At 39.1% G+C, this 16983-nt stretch overlaps 1 protein-coding gene across 1 annotated transcript in view; it reads left to right on the plus strand.

Annotated features, from left to right (window-relative positions):
- The window catches only part of LOC139727140 (exportin-6-like), a 51855-nt gene that overhangs the window by 6965 nt on the left and 27907 nt on the right, over positions 1 to 16983 (plus strand). Inside the window, exons 2-6 of the mRNA XM_071638123.1 lie at positions 2733 to 2823; positions 12185 to 12297; positions 13162 to 13359; positions 15302 to 15461; positions 16143 to 16277. Of these exons, the coding sequence (XP_071494224.1) occupies positions 2733 to 2823; positions 12185 to 12297; positions 13162 to 13359; positions 15302 to 15461; positions 16143 to 16277 (697 nt within the window). The remainder of the gene's footprint in view (positions 1 to 2732; positions 2824 to 12184; positions 12298 to 13161; positions 13360 to 15301; positions 15462 to 16142; positions 16278 to 16983) is intronic.

Raw genomic sequence — 16983 nt, forward strand, 5'->3', positions numbered from 1 at the left:
ATCATTTACCTGGAGAGCAGTATGTGCCTCGCCAAACAGTTGTGCAGCATGGGTTCCTTTGTCCGTTGTATCAGCTAATTATTCATGCCTTTCATCTGCTACTGCTCCAAGTCACAACTTAAAGGGACATTCCAGACGATTTTCATAATTTCACATCATGTAGTACATAAATCGACAATTCCATGTATAGATTTGTGAAATTTATTGTGGTTCTTGAACAGAGAAACAATAGTTTGAAAAAACCTTGAACAAATTACACTGAACAAGGATGATGACATAGGAGGTTCACATATTTCAAAAATGTAGCAGTGTAATTCTATTACAATACCGCTTGCTTGCAAGTTCACCTGTGTATAATGTATGCATGCCTTCTTCTTTTGTTCTGCTTCCTTGAGCCCCAACTCATGCATTCTTATGGTGATTCTGCCATGTCATCATCCTTGTTCATTGCAATTTGTTCTAAATTTTGAAAATATTCTTATTCTTCATCCCAACTATCATAAATTCTGAAACCCTGTCCTCAGTTTAGCTAATTTAAAGTTGTTCAAGTATAAAAATCTTCAAATCATCTGGAGGTCTCCTTTAAGATGGAAGTGATCTGATCAGATACTTTACACATAGATGTAGCTCTCACTTTGTGGTCCCTCTTGGTTCTGTTACTCTCACCAAATTTAGGTTAGAGTTTGTAGAAGTGTTCCACAGGGATACACAATGTGCTTTGCCTTTCGATACTGAATGTTTGTTGGCGTAAGGGAGTGAAATTAAGAGGAAAACAGCATTGTAAGCTGCAATGTGGGCATATATTGAGCTATATAGATAAGATCTCTAGCAATGTCCTGGTACACTTAACAGCTGGATTTAAGATGTCCTGATGACCTGAATACTTTAAAAGTTAATTTTTCACGCTCATCCAGGTAAGAAGAGTTTCACTTGTTTTCAGTTCTGCAGAATACAACCGAAACAAATTGGAAGCAAAAATATTTGTGTGCCTATATTTTCAAGCTAGTTTCTTGTTGTGCGAAATGCGCAAAAATTTTAACGCTGTGAAGATTTCCACTTTAAAGTAGTTAAAACTGTGTAAGTCATGTCAGAGTGCTCTGAACTAAAAATAAAATGCAAGAATGCAAAAAAAGAAAGAAAGAAAGAAAAGAAACAGCAATGGATGTTGAAGGGCATTTCTTATTTTTTGATGGCTGAGTAGATAGCAACCATTTGACACTGCTTCAGAGGGAGAACAGCCTTCACATCCATGTACATGAGTGCGTCATTTACCCATGGGACATGTGATTGCCATTTTTCTTCTCTATCAATGTAGATAAGCCAACTTTGTCACCAAAATACAAAATTTTTTTCAGATATGTTGGAATTTGTCTCTGGTATTGAAATAAGGTTTTCAGAGTGAGATGTGCACCCCTACTGTTTTTACTCTGACTGTAGCATAGAAATGACTTAATCTCAGTGATTATTTCAACATATCTGTACAAACAATCATTGTACTTGTGCACAATTTTTGAATTTGTAGGATTTGAAGTCTTATTATCTTTTTTTTTGTAGAAGTGAACTGTCAGAGTAATGTAAGAATAGAGAAAATGAGCATGGAAATCTGCTTTTAAAAATGCTAAATTCGCTGGAAGCCTTGCACACACCCTCAATACCCCATTCATACAGAGCACTTACAGTGTACATACATGTAGAGCGCTCGAGGAGCGCTTCTGATCTGCAAGCCCTCTTGAAATTCCATATTAACAGACAGCGCTCTAAAGTTTTGCCCCTCTTGCATTGATGCTAGATTCAAGAACACACCAGAAGCGCTCTATGGCCACTAACGTTTAGAGCACTGTGAAAGTGATATGCTGTGCGCGCTGTGCATACACTTTATGTGTTAGAAGTTCCTGCTCAGTCTAAGGTCAGCAGCCATGACATTTATGCCCCTCTCAGCCATTTCTTGATGTAATAATATTGATAGCTAGTTTTATATAGCACATTTCACACTTGTTAAGTATCTCAATGCGCTTCAGACTACAAACTGTATTATTACCCCTGTCACTGGATACATTATTTCCAACCAGCACTGACAGTGCTCACTTTTCACTCCCTGGAGAGCATTCCAGCCAGTGGCAGCCATTTTACAGGCGTGCCCATGCTGATCAAACAACATAAACTTGCTTATTCTCCCAGGTACCCATTGGTACTCCTGGGTGTAGAGCAGCAGTATTGTCTTTGTGAGCAGTAATTCTCTGTACGAGCAAACTCATAGGGCAGAGAGACATACATTGTAAGTCGAGTAGCTTCAGGAGTACTCCTGGGCCCAATTTTGTTTATAAATGGGCCTGGGGTACCGGTATTAGACATGCATAAAAACTCAAACTTAGACATGATGCATAAGAACTCAATAGATACCTCACTACAATTCAGGTACAGTCACACCTACATGTATCGATAGGGGCCACTCAAGGGAGATGAAAAAAGTGGTCGTTATCGGCAGGTGGCGGCGATAGACAGGTTCTTTAACATGCTTTTTCTCTCGGAGGGAATTGTTGTTAGTGGTCGTATCTGGCAGGTGGCCTCTATAGAGCAGGTGGTCACTAAGACAGGTCTGACTGAATTTCCAGTGCCTGCTGCAAATATTTGTGTATTAGATTACAACTTGTAGTGTTTTCAACATTCAGTCTTTTCTTCAGTCTTCTACTTCGTTCTGTTTTTTTCTCTCTTTTTTTTTTTTCTCTCTTTAGAGTACGGAGGAGTCCTCTTTACGGGCCCTGGAGGGGCTCATGTCAGAGTTCTTTGCAGTCTCAACCACAAATCAGCGCAAGAGAGACATTGGTGAGTCAAATTTGAAAATTAGAATGATGTATATGTGTCATATTGTGTTTTCTTCACAGTTTTCCAGGCTTGCATTCATATCCAGCAGTCTCTTTTTCTGCAGAGAAATGAGGGGGGGGGGGGGGGGGGGCTTTGTCTGTTTTAAAATAGACTACCTTTGCTTGTACTGTCATGCTGGAACTTGTCCTGACTGGAACTTGTCCAGAGAGGAAGATTGAATATAAAAAGGTGAATTGCTGGTCTAAAGATTCTGTTAGCAAAGTGTGGAAGTGGCTGGTTTATGTCACCAGAAGATTTTTTATTTGTCAGTCATTTTTCAAATTTGTTATTAAATATTTTTTTTGAGCCAATTTTGACTCTGTTTGCTTTATATGATAGCACTACATGGGAGCTTTGAAACTTCTACACAGAATTTCAGTCGTGACCTTTGACCTTGACCTTTGACCTATATTGTACATTTTGCTACAAAATGCTACTCCTTCGCCATTTCTAACCCGATTTCGATTCCGTTTGCTTTATGTGATGGCACTAGGTGAGGGCTTCAAAACTTCTACACAGAATTTTGACCTTTGACTTCTTTGACCTTTGACCTTGATTTTTTGACCTATATTGTACATTTTGCTACAAAATGCTACTCCTTCGCCATTTCTAACCCGATTTCGATTCCGTTTGCTTTATGTGATGGCACTATGTGAGGGCTTCAAAACTTCTACACAGAATTTTGACCTTTGACTTCTTTGACCTTTGACCTTGATTTTTGACCCATATTGTACATTTTGCTACGAAATGCTACTCCTTCGCCATTTTTAACCCGATTTCGATTCCGTTTGCTTTATATGATGGCTTTTTTTTGGAACAACTTCATGCAGTATTGTCAGCCAGGAAGTATAGAGCAAATTTTTACAGTTCATTGTAATCAAGACAAAGTACAATAACACTGCAAAACGTGATAGCTATAGAGCTGCAAAGGAGTTTATAGTTCACAGTAAACTCACTTTCAATGCATTTTGCCCAATATGTTGTATTGTTTCAGCTTTATGACATAACGCCCACAGTACATAAGTTACCCTGATTTTCAAAGTACACATGTAAGGTAAATGTCTTCCCCCCCCCCCCCCCCCCAAACTTCCTACATTAAATAGCTTGTTGCCAGGTTCGGGGGAGGCGGGGAGTATTAAGGGGCAGAGAGGTTCTTATACTGTTAACGCAGAAATTTTAAACAAATTTTGTGAGGAGCCAAGATTCCCGAAATTAATATGCTGCATGTGAAGTTTGTTGTCTACACTATATGCATTGATTGCCAATGGTAGTGCGAAAAAAATCTCATGTCGCAAAAAGGCTGTTGGCTCTAATTTGCAGAATTTTCATGTCACAAAGAAATATTTCTGGTTTTACAGTATTTGAATGCATCAGGATTCCAGCCATGTTAGTGAAGTGACTTAATATTTATTGTATGTCATAGCAGCATTGACCAGCAAATGTGCACTGTATTGAAAATTTAGCATTTCAGCTGGACAGCGGATGCTATGCAATGCTAGCTTGATTACAGGCATGGATGGGCAAGGGCATATGAGATCCATCTTGCTTTTTTCAGCTATTACTAAATGTTTATTGCATTGGAAGTTACAATGTGAACTATCAAATTAGTGGTATTGCTTTTTGGCGAAAAGGAGTATATGGTATATTTACACTATCAGCATGTCAATGTCAATTTTTCCATGTATTGTGGATAGATCTGTTGTGGATAGATCTGTTCTTATGATGTCTGTGCATTCACAGTTATGCCAAGGCTGTGTGTTCGAGTCTAAGTGAATGAACTTTCCAGCTAGGGGCACTGTGATGATTTGCCATCGAGGCAACTTCCAGTCCATGGTGACCTGTTAGTCACATTGACTAGGCTAAGCTCGGCCCTGCTTCATGTCAGTGTGAAAGCAGTAGGGGAACGAACAGTCACATTGTGTCGGCAGTCATCCATGGTATCTATAACACAACCAGAAGTAATTACAAATGAAATTATAAAGCATGCGTGTACAGATTTCCTGCGAGATTGATATTGCATCATGGGCAGTAGTTTCAGTGTATGGATATTACTGATGAGGAAGTAATCTTGTTATAGGTGTCACAGCAGAAGAAAGGACCCACTTTAGTGGACCTTTAGTGCCTAAATTTGCTATTCTTCTCTTGAGTGCCATCTTGTGTTTGGATTTAACATACATATGCATGTACATGTACAAGTGTTCAAAAATTTTTATATAATTTAGTGGTATAGAGGAGGCTTTTCCCTAAATAACCAGCAAACTTGATACATGTAGCTCTAATAGCTTGCACATTATAGCTTTAATGTGGGTCTAAGTTTTTGCATGTCATGTAAAGTCAGCATGTTTTAGCTGAAAATAGTTGTGATATAAATATGATAAACATAATAGTTGTGACATAAATAGTTGTGATATAATGAGTGGTGTGTCTGTCATGTAGCAACCCCTCCCCCCCAAAAAAAAAGTAAACTAAAAAACAGTGTCCTTACCTGGATTTACCCTTGATTAGGAATACTGCAGGTGAACTGAAAACACTGTCCAAAGGGGGGGGGGGGGGGGGGGGGGGGGGGGGGGACACCCAAAACAAAGTTGTCACTAAAGTATCATTTCAAATACACAGCACATATATAATTTGTATATTATTTGCACAAGTTGACAAATATCAAATTGGCTATTAAAGGTGAAGTGCCATACATTTCTGTTCTGTCATTTAACTCATCACTGTACAAATGACATCTGGTATTTCTTTGAAATGCAGCAGTGATGTGTAAGTACTACAATAGTTAGGGTTTTGTAGTTCCAGCTGCTGAGTGGATTCTTGAGTAAATTCAGTATGGATTGGTATGCCCTTGCATGTACTCAAGCGTACAAACACATTTTTCAGTATATGGGACTACACATGAAGTGTGTGAGTGATGATATTGTGTAATGCTTGCCTCTTCTTTCTTCATGGCTTACTAGTATGTGTATTTCCTGTGCATTCTACATGGCGACATTACACACATATATATGTGATCTTTACTCTGTGTAACATCAGATTATGTGTATATCTCAGATCTTGATATATGAGCCTTCCTTGAAGTTCTTTGTGGCTTCTTGCATGTGTTTGCCTAGGGACAGAATGCCTCGACTATAAGTACATATGTATGTGGACGATTGTATCCATTAAGTCAATAGCCATGCAGCAAACTACATGTACACAGGATGATAATGGATACTGAGGTCATTGTTGGCTCAATGTCGTAAGTGCCAAAGTTGGAGATATTTACACTGCTTTGGGTGTGTATTTCAAGGTGCTTGGTTCAAGAGAAGGCCATGATGTGTTTCAGTGCTACTGTCTAAAATATGTCTCCAAATCTGTTTAAAGGCGTAATTTACCATTTGCAGATGAAACAAAAACCCATCATTATTGCTTCAAAATAGTTCTATAATGTGAGTTAGGGATAGAAACAACCAATGTAAAAATTTGAACCAGTATAATCGATGTTAATTATTTTTGAATACCAAACTGTACAAAATGTGAACAATATATAATAAAAATGTTTCCAGACTAAACCATCTACACTTATGGTTTAATGACAAAAATAGTGATATCTCCTCATATTTTAGGCTTTATTGCAAAAATGTTATATGGTAGGATGTTTTGTGATACATCTGACCTACACATATGCATCAAAAGTGATATCTTGAACTTTTTTAATTCACTGCTCCCAAAGGAAAACAGGACCTTTAATAGCCTACAGTACGTATCCACAGTGTACTGTAAAACGAGGAATGTTTGCGTGCATTCTAATACTTGTACAAAGTAGATTGTTCATGGTAGGCAGTTTTCAGAATATCCTCTGAATATCTGATTCTCATTACTTTCCATAATTGGGTTAACCCTTTATGTGCAAGGGAATTTGGACAGTGTATACAATGCTATGGGGTTTTCTGTACCATTGGGTACTCATAGCACACAAAGATGATGATGATGATGAAACAGCATTTATATCTAGTGCCATTTATCTGTAGAAACATTCAGAGGGTTAAAGGGATGGTACAGTATTGGTGGAGATGAGAATTGGGCTTTAAACTTTTTGCGAGGTACCAAGAAAACACTTATGATATAGTACATAAAATACCATTTTAAGAGGAATTCAAAGTTTATTTGATGAAAATCGGGTTTGGAATTACTGAAATATCCAAAAACTAAGTAAAACAAAGCGATTGTAATAAAGTGTGGGTCCCACACTTTATTAGAAACATTCCTTTTGTGGATATCTCAGCCATTTCAAAACCAATTTTCATCAAATTAACATTGAATTCCTCATAACATTGCATGCTCTTTCATATTTCATAAGAGGTTTCTCATTACAGTTGAACCTCTCGTATCCGGACAAGTCGGGACCGGGGCTCATCCGGATAAGGGATTTGGCCGGATAAGGGAGACTCAATGCTTTATACATTCATAATACATACACATGTACTGATGTAGCCCATTGTAGTACCACATGTAGTAATGTGTATACTGCAACCTTTTCATTGTTACACTCAGTAACAGACCCCAAAATAGAGGTTCGTGTTTGCAAGAATGAAATCATTTTCTTTTATAAATTCTTGGGATGATTTACCTAAATAATCATTAAGAAATGTATCAAGTAGATCTTGAAAATAAACAGTACGAGTCGACGAAACTACGCTTCAAAATTCGATCATCACGGCTCGGCAGAGTTGACTGTAGGTCGCCATTGTTAGATGGTCTCCCTCTCTCTCTTTGTGTGTGTACTGTATGTGATCAATTTTTGAGTGTTCAATATCATTCGTTGCTCAGCCAATGACTCGAAACAATGTACTGTATGTCTATCTAGTCATATCGACGGCTGTGTATGGACCTATATGTGGCAATGCGATATGAGAGGACTCGAGGGCATAATCTGTCCATGTTCTTGCGATGATTTTGGGATGGGTATTGTTTGGGGATGTTAAAATGTCTGAAGGTAAGCAATTTGGAAGGAAATTTGATGTAATGTACATGTTAATCATGTTGCAAGTAATATGTAATTCATGTGTGTTTGTGTAGGAGTTCTCAAGGAGTTGGGAATCCCCCTTTCCTCCCGTAATTATTTTTTAAAAAATCACGGCGAGATTGCGTCCGTATAATAGAGAGATCCGGATAAAGGGAGGCCGGATAAGAGAGGTTCAACTGTATATCACCAAAAAGTGTTAGAAACCTGAAATAAGGTCTCAACTAAAACTATACGATTCCTTTAAGAGTCTGCAAGAGATGGCAGCAGCAATATGTTTTAGTCCCAAAGGTGTCATATACATACATGTACATCCACAGTACAGGGCTGGGAAATCAAGAGAGAAAGGGGACCAAGGGAGATCCTGGAGTGAAGGATTTTAGTCCTGAGTTAACGATATTATGAAGGTTATAACATTTAAGGAAAGGGCTTCTTTCGAAGATCAGATAAGAGCTAGGAATTTATTGTTTGAATTGTTTTATATTATGTAATATGTAAGCAGAGCTGATGCATAATCTCATATGGAATGCTAATCTCACATGAAATGTGGTAGATGTATGGTAAGTACATATGGTAGAGAAAACACTTGCTACACGAATGCATGGGCGTCACCAGGGGGGGTGCGTTGGGTGCGAACGCACCCCCCTTCAGATCCTTAAAAAAAAAAAAAAAAAAAAAATCAGTCTGCGAGCGACCTCAACGCCGGACGCTAAATAATTATTCTTTTCTATTTTTTTTTTATATTTTGCACCAGGGACACACACACACACACACACACACACACACACACACAAAATCGTCGGCAAAAACAGTTCGCACCCCTGGTTCTGGCAGCACTGATTTTTTACATACACTGTATCTATTAGTATTCTACAGTGTTTACTATTTATCGACCGTACTGTACATCCGTACGATACGGAGCACTTATACACGTTTGCATGTACGTGTGCTACTTACAAGTATGTAGGGACTATGTACGTTACTTCTGACCAATCCATATTGCCAGCCCAAGAGCGAGCCTTAGCCTCATTAAAAAAAGAAATGAAAAAAAAAATGGAGGGGCAAGCATATCATTTTGCCCACCCCCCCCCCTCTCCATAATTCCAGAGACGAGAAGATTGTCTTATCTTTTTTTTTTTGACAGAAAAACAAAAAGTTACCACCATAAAAATATTGGAGGGGCAAGCATATTTTAATTTTGCCCCCCCCCTCATAATTAATAATTCCCGAAATGAGAAGATTTTCTTGCTTTTGAAAGAAAACAAAAATGTTGCCCCCATTAAAATATTGGAGGGCAAGCGCACCATTTACCCCACCCCACATAATCATAATTCCCGCGATGAAAAGATTGTCTTGCTTTTTTGTTAGAATTCAAGAAATCTGTCCAATCATTTCACCCAAAAGCAGTGGGGTAACTACGGAGGGGGGTGCGCCCCCTCCCAATCCGCTGGTAAAAAAAAAAAAGAAGAAGACTTACCGAAATAGTAGTTCAAGTGTTAGTAAACTGCTTTTGAATGAATTTCCAAAATTTCCAAAGCGAAAAAAAAAAAATAATATAGCTTCAAACGGCAGTTTTTGGACAGTAAAATGTCAAAATTTTCAAGCTCGCTCGCTCCTCTCGCTCGCATTTAGTCGTAATGTCATTTTCCTGAAGTTGCTGCCAGTAATTGCCGGCAGATGCGCCTGGTGCGCCCCCCCCCCTTGATTTCCAAAGCGAAAAAATATAGCTACAAACGGCAGTTTGGGGACTGTAAAATGTCAAAATTTTCAAGCTCGCTCGCTCCGTTCCCTTGCATTTAATCTTTATGCCATTCTTCTGATGTTGCTGCCAGTAATTGCCTGCAGTTGCGCCCGGTGCGCCCCCCCTTAATTTCCAAAGCGAAGAAATATGGCTAAGAACGGCAGTTTTGGGACTGTAAAATGTAAAATTTTCAAGCTCGCTCTCTTCGCTCGCTCGCATTTAATCGTTATGCAATTCACCTGATGTTGCTGCCAGTAATTGCCAGCAGTTCCGCCTGGTGCCCCTCCCCCCTTAATTTCCAAAGCGAAAAAATATGGCTAAGAACGGCAGTTTTTGGACTGTAAAATGTAAAATTTTCAAGCTCGCTCTCTTCGCTCGCTCGCATTTAATCGTTATGCAATTCACCTGATGTTGCTGCCAGTAATTGCCAGCAGTTCCGCCCGGTGCCCCTCCCCCCTTAATTTCCAAAGCGAAAAATATGGCTAAGAACAGCAATTTTTGGACTGTAAAATGTAAAATTTACAAGCTCGCTCGTTCCGCTCGCTCGAATGTAATCATTATGCTCTCCTGATATTGCTGCCAGTATTTGCCCGCAGTTGCGCCCGATGCGCCATCTTAAATTCTAAAACGAAGAAACATAGCTACAAACGGCAGTTTGTTTTTTTACTGTAAAATGTCAATATTTTCAAGCTCGCTCGCTCGCTCGCTCGCTCGCATTTAATTGTTACGCAATTCTCCTGATGTTGCTGCCAGTAATTGCTGGCAGTTGCGTCCGGTGCGCCCCCCCCCCTCCTTTATTTCCAAAGCGAAAAGATATGGCCCCAAATGGCAGTTTTGGGACTGTAAAATGTCAAAATTTTCAAGCTTGCTCGCTCGCTCGCTCGCATTTGATTGTTATGCCATTCACCTGATGTTGCTGCCAGTAATTGCCGGCAGTTGCGCCCGGTGGCCCCCCCCCCCCTTAATTTCCAAAAAAAAAAAAAAATATGGCTACAAACGGCAGTTTTGTGACTGTAAAATGTCAAATTTTTCAAGCTCGCTTGCTCGCTCGCTCCCATTTAATTGTTGTGCAATTCTCCTGATGTTGCTGCCAGTAATTACCGGCAGTTGCGCCCGTTGCACCCCCACCCCTCCTTTATTTCCAAAGCGAAAAAATATGGCTCCAAATGGCAGTTTTTGGACTGTAAAATGTCAAAATTTTCAAGCTCGCTCGCTCGCTCGCTTGCATTTAATTGTTATGCCATTCACCTGATGTTGCTGCCAGTAATTGCCAGCAGTTGCGCTCGGTGCGCCCCCTTTAATTTCCAAAGCAAAAAGATATGGCTACAAACGGCAGTTTTGGGACTGTAAAATGTCAAAATTTTCAAGCTCGCTCGCTCGCTCGCTCACATTTAATTGTTATGCAATTCTCCTGATGTTGCTGCCAGTAATTACCGGCAGTTGCGCCCGTTGCGCCCCCCATCCGTCCTTTATTTCCAAAGCGTAAAAAATATGGCTCCAAATGGCAGTTTTTGGACTGTAAAATGTCAAAATTTCCAAGCTCGCTCTCTTCGCTCGCACGCCTTTAATTATCATGCCATTCACCTGATGTTGCTGCCAGTAATTGCCAGCAGTTGCGCCCGGTGCGCCCCCCTTAATTTACAAAGCAAAAAAATATGGCTTCAAACGGCAGTTTTCGGACTGTAAAATGTCAAAATTTTCAAGCTTGCCAGCTCCGCTCGCTCGCATGTAGTCGTTATGCCATTCTCCTGATATCGCTGCCAGTAATTTGTCGTTTCACACCGTCATTCCATAATCCATTTATAGGGGGTACAACCCCCTCCGGCACTTCCACACCCTTGCTCGCTCCCTCGCATACTAACCCCCCCCCCCCCCCCACCTCACCCACCCCCACCCCCACCCACCCCCAAGATGAAATCCTAGCTACGCCGGTGCCCTTTCCCCGCTTGGTTTCCCTCAAAAACAGTAAAAGTCTAGGGATTGAGAGCTTCCTATATTCCAAATGTCTGTCCAAAAAATCTCGTAAACATTAAGTGTCAAAACGCACCCCCCTTGAAAAAAAGCTGGTGACGCCCCTGGAATGGAGGATATTACATGTACAGTATGCTGTAACAGTGCATTATATTAAATATGAATGATCTAATTTTTAAGTGAAGATGATTCATTAATTTTGATGTGATTGACTGTGTACACTGTGTTGGCATTTCAAATTTTATGTTGAAACTGTGATTAGCATTTCTATCTGTATTGTGAGTAATTTTGTTCATTGTCTGTACAATAGTCATAGTGATCGATGCATTTTCTTTTTAATATTTGAATTGTACATAAAAGTCTCAGTGACACTTGTTCTATTTTTGCTAAGTTTCTATAGTATGTCAAAAATTCTGCCTGCACTAGTTTGCACCATGTGAAATAAATCGTGATGTCCTCGAATTTTACCTCCACAGCAGTGTGCCTGATAGAATAGAATGGAAACTTCAATTACTAAATTTGCCATGGGATACTACAAATGTACATTGTATTTGTTACATCTTTCCATTTCTTTCTTTTTCCTCTCTTCTCCTTCTTAATACCTGCAGAGGAACTTCTGAATAACTTCAGTGCCCAGAGTGGTTCATGGAGACACTGCTTCTTCTTTTTGATGCGCACTCGCAACGAGTATGTGATGATGTACTGCCTGAGTGTGTTTGAGGTATGGATTTTAACCATCAAAGTTGTGAATCATAAATACATACCGTACAATACTGTAAAAGTGGATATGTTCACTTACAAGTTTGTACTCTGCATGACGTGCACCTAGCGGGAAAATAGTGAAAATGTTTGCTTAAATGTTGGAATCTGTGGAATCAAAAACATGTCAAATTCATGTTACCTGGCCAAGCGCAAAAAAAAAAGAAAAAAAATATCATGTGAAAATATCCACTTAAGCAGTATGGTAAACTTTAGTCTTTATACTTCATCAATAAGCCAGTTCGGAGTTCCAGTTTGAGCATGAGCAGAAAAAGGTCATTTGTACCGAGAGACAAGTTGGTTTTTAATTTCACTGAGATAAGCAACTGTAATGCTATGATTATTCATGGATCCTTATAAATAGTGTCTGCCAGTACATCCACCTGACAGCAAGCCTGGTATAGTGCCCTATCTTGTAAGTAGACTTTCTTAAATTGTAAGGTATAACAAAGACTTTTTTTTTCATTTTAGCCCAATTTTGGTCATATACCATTTTTTATTAGGTTTCAGAATTTTTCAAAGTCATTAGATTGCTACTACTACTTACTACTAATAATAGTAGTTGTTGCTGTTACTATTATTATTATTATTATTATTATTATCATTTTTATCATTTTTACTTGTATTGTTATTATTATTATTATTATTGTTATTCATCATTATTATTATTATTATTATTATTATTATTATTATTATTATTATCATCATTATCATTGTTATCGTTATTATCATTATCAGTAGTAATAGTTACAGTAGTTATCATTATCATTTCCTGTCACGAAAAAGGAGCAATGCATTTTACCTCACTTCCTTCACTCTCCCCCAGAATGTGATCAATCGCCAGTGGGTGGGGCTGCCCCCTCAGGACCGGATGGAGATCAGGACCAGCCTGACCAAGTTCCTCCTGGGCCAGCACAAGGTAGTCCCAAGTTACATCAGGAACAAGCTCATCAAGGTCATCGTCTGCATCGCCCGACTCGACTGGCCCCATTTCTACCCAGACTTCTTCACCACCATTCTCCAGGTACGGTGACGTTGATGCACGCTTACTGTCAGCTCTTGGCCCTGAATAGCCTAGATGACGATAGATTGATTAAGTCCTGTTAATAGTAATATGGTAATACATGAACTGCAAAAAAGGGTGGCTACACACAAGTGTATACCAAGAAATATAAACCTTTTATTAAGAACGAAGCTTGGTGCTTTCCGGCTCTTGGAAATAAGATGAAAATCAACTGGTACGGTATATAAATCAACAAATAAGTGCGCTAGGTATACAAGGTGATAATCATGTCACTGCAAAAAATAAACTACTTCAACGTGGTGGCAGAGATAATTATGAACATAGGATTTAATGGTTATGTAGCACCTGAGACGGGGGGAAGGATGATGAACAGAGCAACCGATCATCAGTCCTTCAGTCCACTCTTGTGATGCTCACAACATGACGGTGTCCCTGGGTCATACGCATGGACAGACAACAGATGCGTCACTGTAGGATGAGGTGGCGGGACTCCGAATTGATACAAGACCCGATGAGCGACGAACGATGCTGACTGATGCTGAATAATGACGAATGGTGAATGGCGCGTGATGAGTGACGTATGACATATGCTGAGTGACACGTAGCGAGTGCTGCGCGCTGAATAGCACGTCATGAGCGATGCCTGCTGAATGTCACGCTATGAGCAATGCGGGCTGAATATTACGTCATGAGCCCAGCTCGTCCACTTCTTGAAGGGATGCATCAAGCTGGGGGAAAATGGGGCTTCTTCTGGCCTGTGCTGCCAAAAGTCGCACTGAATATGGGGTTTCTCCTGACCTGTGCCGCCAGAAGTTACGCTGAATGCGATGCCGTGGTTATGCCTGCCATGCAAAACCAACCTCCAAGTTTGGGCGTGTGCCTCAACCTCAGTGCCTCCAAATTCCCTGTCACCACACACACATACATAGGAGCCTATTGCAGCTCCTCAGCTTCACATCCTTCTGGGTGGAGCTCCTGGGTGTCTTCTGTTCACTCTCACATTTTCTCTCTCATATCAGGGCACTCTCATACTCACTTGCGTACTCAAACACAAAAGATTTTGCATCCGAAACAATTCAGCACATCTGTGTGAAGTATGCGAAAACCCTGGGCTGTATGTTTTTGGCTTGCTGGGCAAGACTGGTAACCTATCCTATTCCTTGTAGTGGTCCCAATCTAATGGATTCTAATTAGATTTAGATGTGAGTGTCATCCTGATGATAGGAGAAAAGAAAAGGGGGTTAAAACTGGTCATATTGTGACACTTACCATCCCAGAAGAGAGATTTACAAATCCATATCCCATATAAGCCATCACTGACTCTTGATTTGTAATTCTTTTTTTTTTCCCATTACACTTCATCACATCTTCAGGTGCATGTATGTACAACCTAAACGTGTTGTTTACCTAATGTAGAAGTCAATACAAAGCTTGATAATAGATATTTTCTATTAAAACACATGGAACATTTGTATGTAATGTAGCTTATATAAACAGAAATTGTTCACATGCTCAACATGATTTCATTAAAAAAAAGAGAAAGCAATGTGCATTTGATTGCAGGGTAAGTGCTGCATAGAATGCATATGTATTTCAATCATTTATTGTCCATATCATGGATATTTGTTTTGTTCACATGCTTTTTATAAAAAAGAAGAAGATATACAATACATTTCATAAACAACATTTAAATTACATATAAGACGTAAAAAAAATCTTTTTGCCAACATTTTAAACACGACATCAATATTCAAACATTCAACCTATTAATATATCTTTGCATAATTAATATTTACTGTGAATACAACATGACTAATATGGGTGATTTATTTCCGTGTCTTGAAGATTTTCTGTCATATCAACTCTTTATGAAATGGAACCCTGAATTGACGAATGTAGACTGTATTTTATCGACATCGACTGCTTTTGATCTGTCACACAGCTGATACAGCAGCCTCAGACGTGTAGTCTAGGTCTCATCATGTTGCAGACCACTTCAGAGGAGCTGGCCTCCCCTCGGGAGGATCTCAGCGCTGCTAGGAAGGAGGAGGTCCAGAAACTCCTCTTAGATCAAGTCCCCACAATCTTCAGTCTCATCACACGTAAGTCGATTCTTCAGTGGCTCCCTTTTAAACTTGTTAGTTTGTTATGTAGTATGTAAATCAACGTTTTCTTTTCTAGTATTAACTCATTCCTTATAAGTATTATTTGTTCCATTTTGATATCAACTTGTTCCTATAAGTATCAACTTGTTCCTTAAGTTTAAGGGGTTTCTTGAATATTGAGATTAACTTGTTCCTCAGTGAAATCTTTGAAGTTTTCTTTGGTGGTAGAACAAAGGGGCCACATACATACACAAGAAAGAATACATGGTGCGCCATTAAGCCTTCTACCACCCATTTGTTCCTCAGTATTAACTTGTTCGTAAAAGTATTGACTTGTTCCTTATGCAGTGTGCAAATTATAAAGTTTGTCGACTAAGTCCTAGTAACCACATTGATGTGGTTTGATGCTGTATCTTTTTATTGATAACTTTTTACTATTCATTGCCAGTGCTTCATAAAGTAGAGTAAAATATGTTTTGAGTCCTATATGACTGTTTTTGTTGCAGAATTTTCAGAACCTAATGGCTTAGTTTGTTATTGATACTTAGATTATCAACATATTGTAGGAAATCAAAGTTTCTGTTTTTCTTTCAGATGAGCAAATTCTTAGCAAATACTTATCAAAATATTTCATGAAAATTTGCAATTTTATGTGCGTGTTTGACTGTTGTATTTTAGACATACTTGAGACGATACTGGACAAGCATCGGTCATTGGTTACTACGGCAACCCCACCCCCGTCTCCAACGCATGATGACTCCAATGACAGTAGTCCCACCCATATGGCATATGGGTCATCACCACTGCAGTCAGGTTAGTTCAGACATCTGTTCTTGATAAGGTCTTACAGAGTTGATGACCCTAGCAGAGAGAACCGACAAATAACTTGTCTTTAAGACTTTCTAATAGCAGTCATATTTTACTTCAAGCAATAGTTGAAAAAAGCTCAGATTGTATTTCATTACTAACCTTTATGGGCTGCAATCATGGTATGACTAGTAAAAGGGCTTGATTTATCATTATGTTTGTATGACAATGTAATTATATGCATAGTGCTTTTCATTTCACCCTTGGGAAGCAAACATATTTGTTTAAGATTATGACAGGAATTCACGTTTCTTTGAAGACATGATGGTGACTTCAGGAAAAATATGTTCATGATTAATTCTATTATCAGGCTGTATATGGATATAATGTATGCACTATCAGATAATATCTTGCAATTTCCTCTTTGTGAGAAGAAGGTGATAAAAAAAAAGGAAAGCATTTGTTATCAATTAATGATGCACTTCAGTTTTCAGACTGTTTTGTATTCCCCTTTATAGGACTTTGAATTAGATCAGTTTTCAATGACTCTGAAAAAAAAGAATTTGTATAAAAATGCTGTATAGGGTACGTGGTAATTGCTTACTTCAGATATAAAGTTGTTACCTTGGTTTACACATGGATGCAGTTGCTTTGCAGCTCGAGCGGTTGCAGAACAATTGAGTGCAATTCTGGTTATATTTTACTGGTCTTG

Source organism: Diadema antillarum, unplaced genomic scaffold (assembly GCF_040938485.1).
Source record: "Diadema antillarum isolate AM-2024a unplaced genomic scaffold, OU_Dant_1.0 scf00000017, whole genome shotgun sequence".
In the NCBI taxonomy this organism is placed as follows: Eukaryota; Metazoa; Echinodermata; class Echinoidea; order Diadematoida; family Diadematidae; genus Diadema; species Diadema antillarum.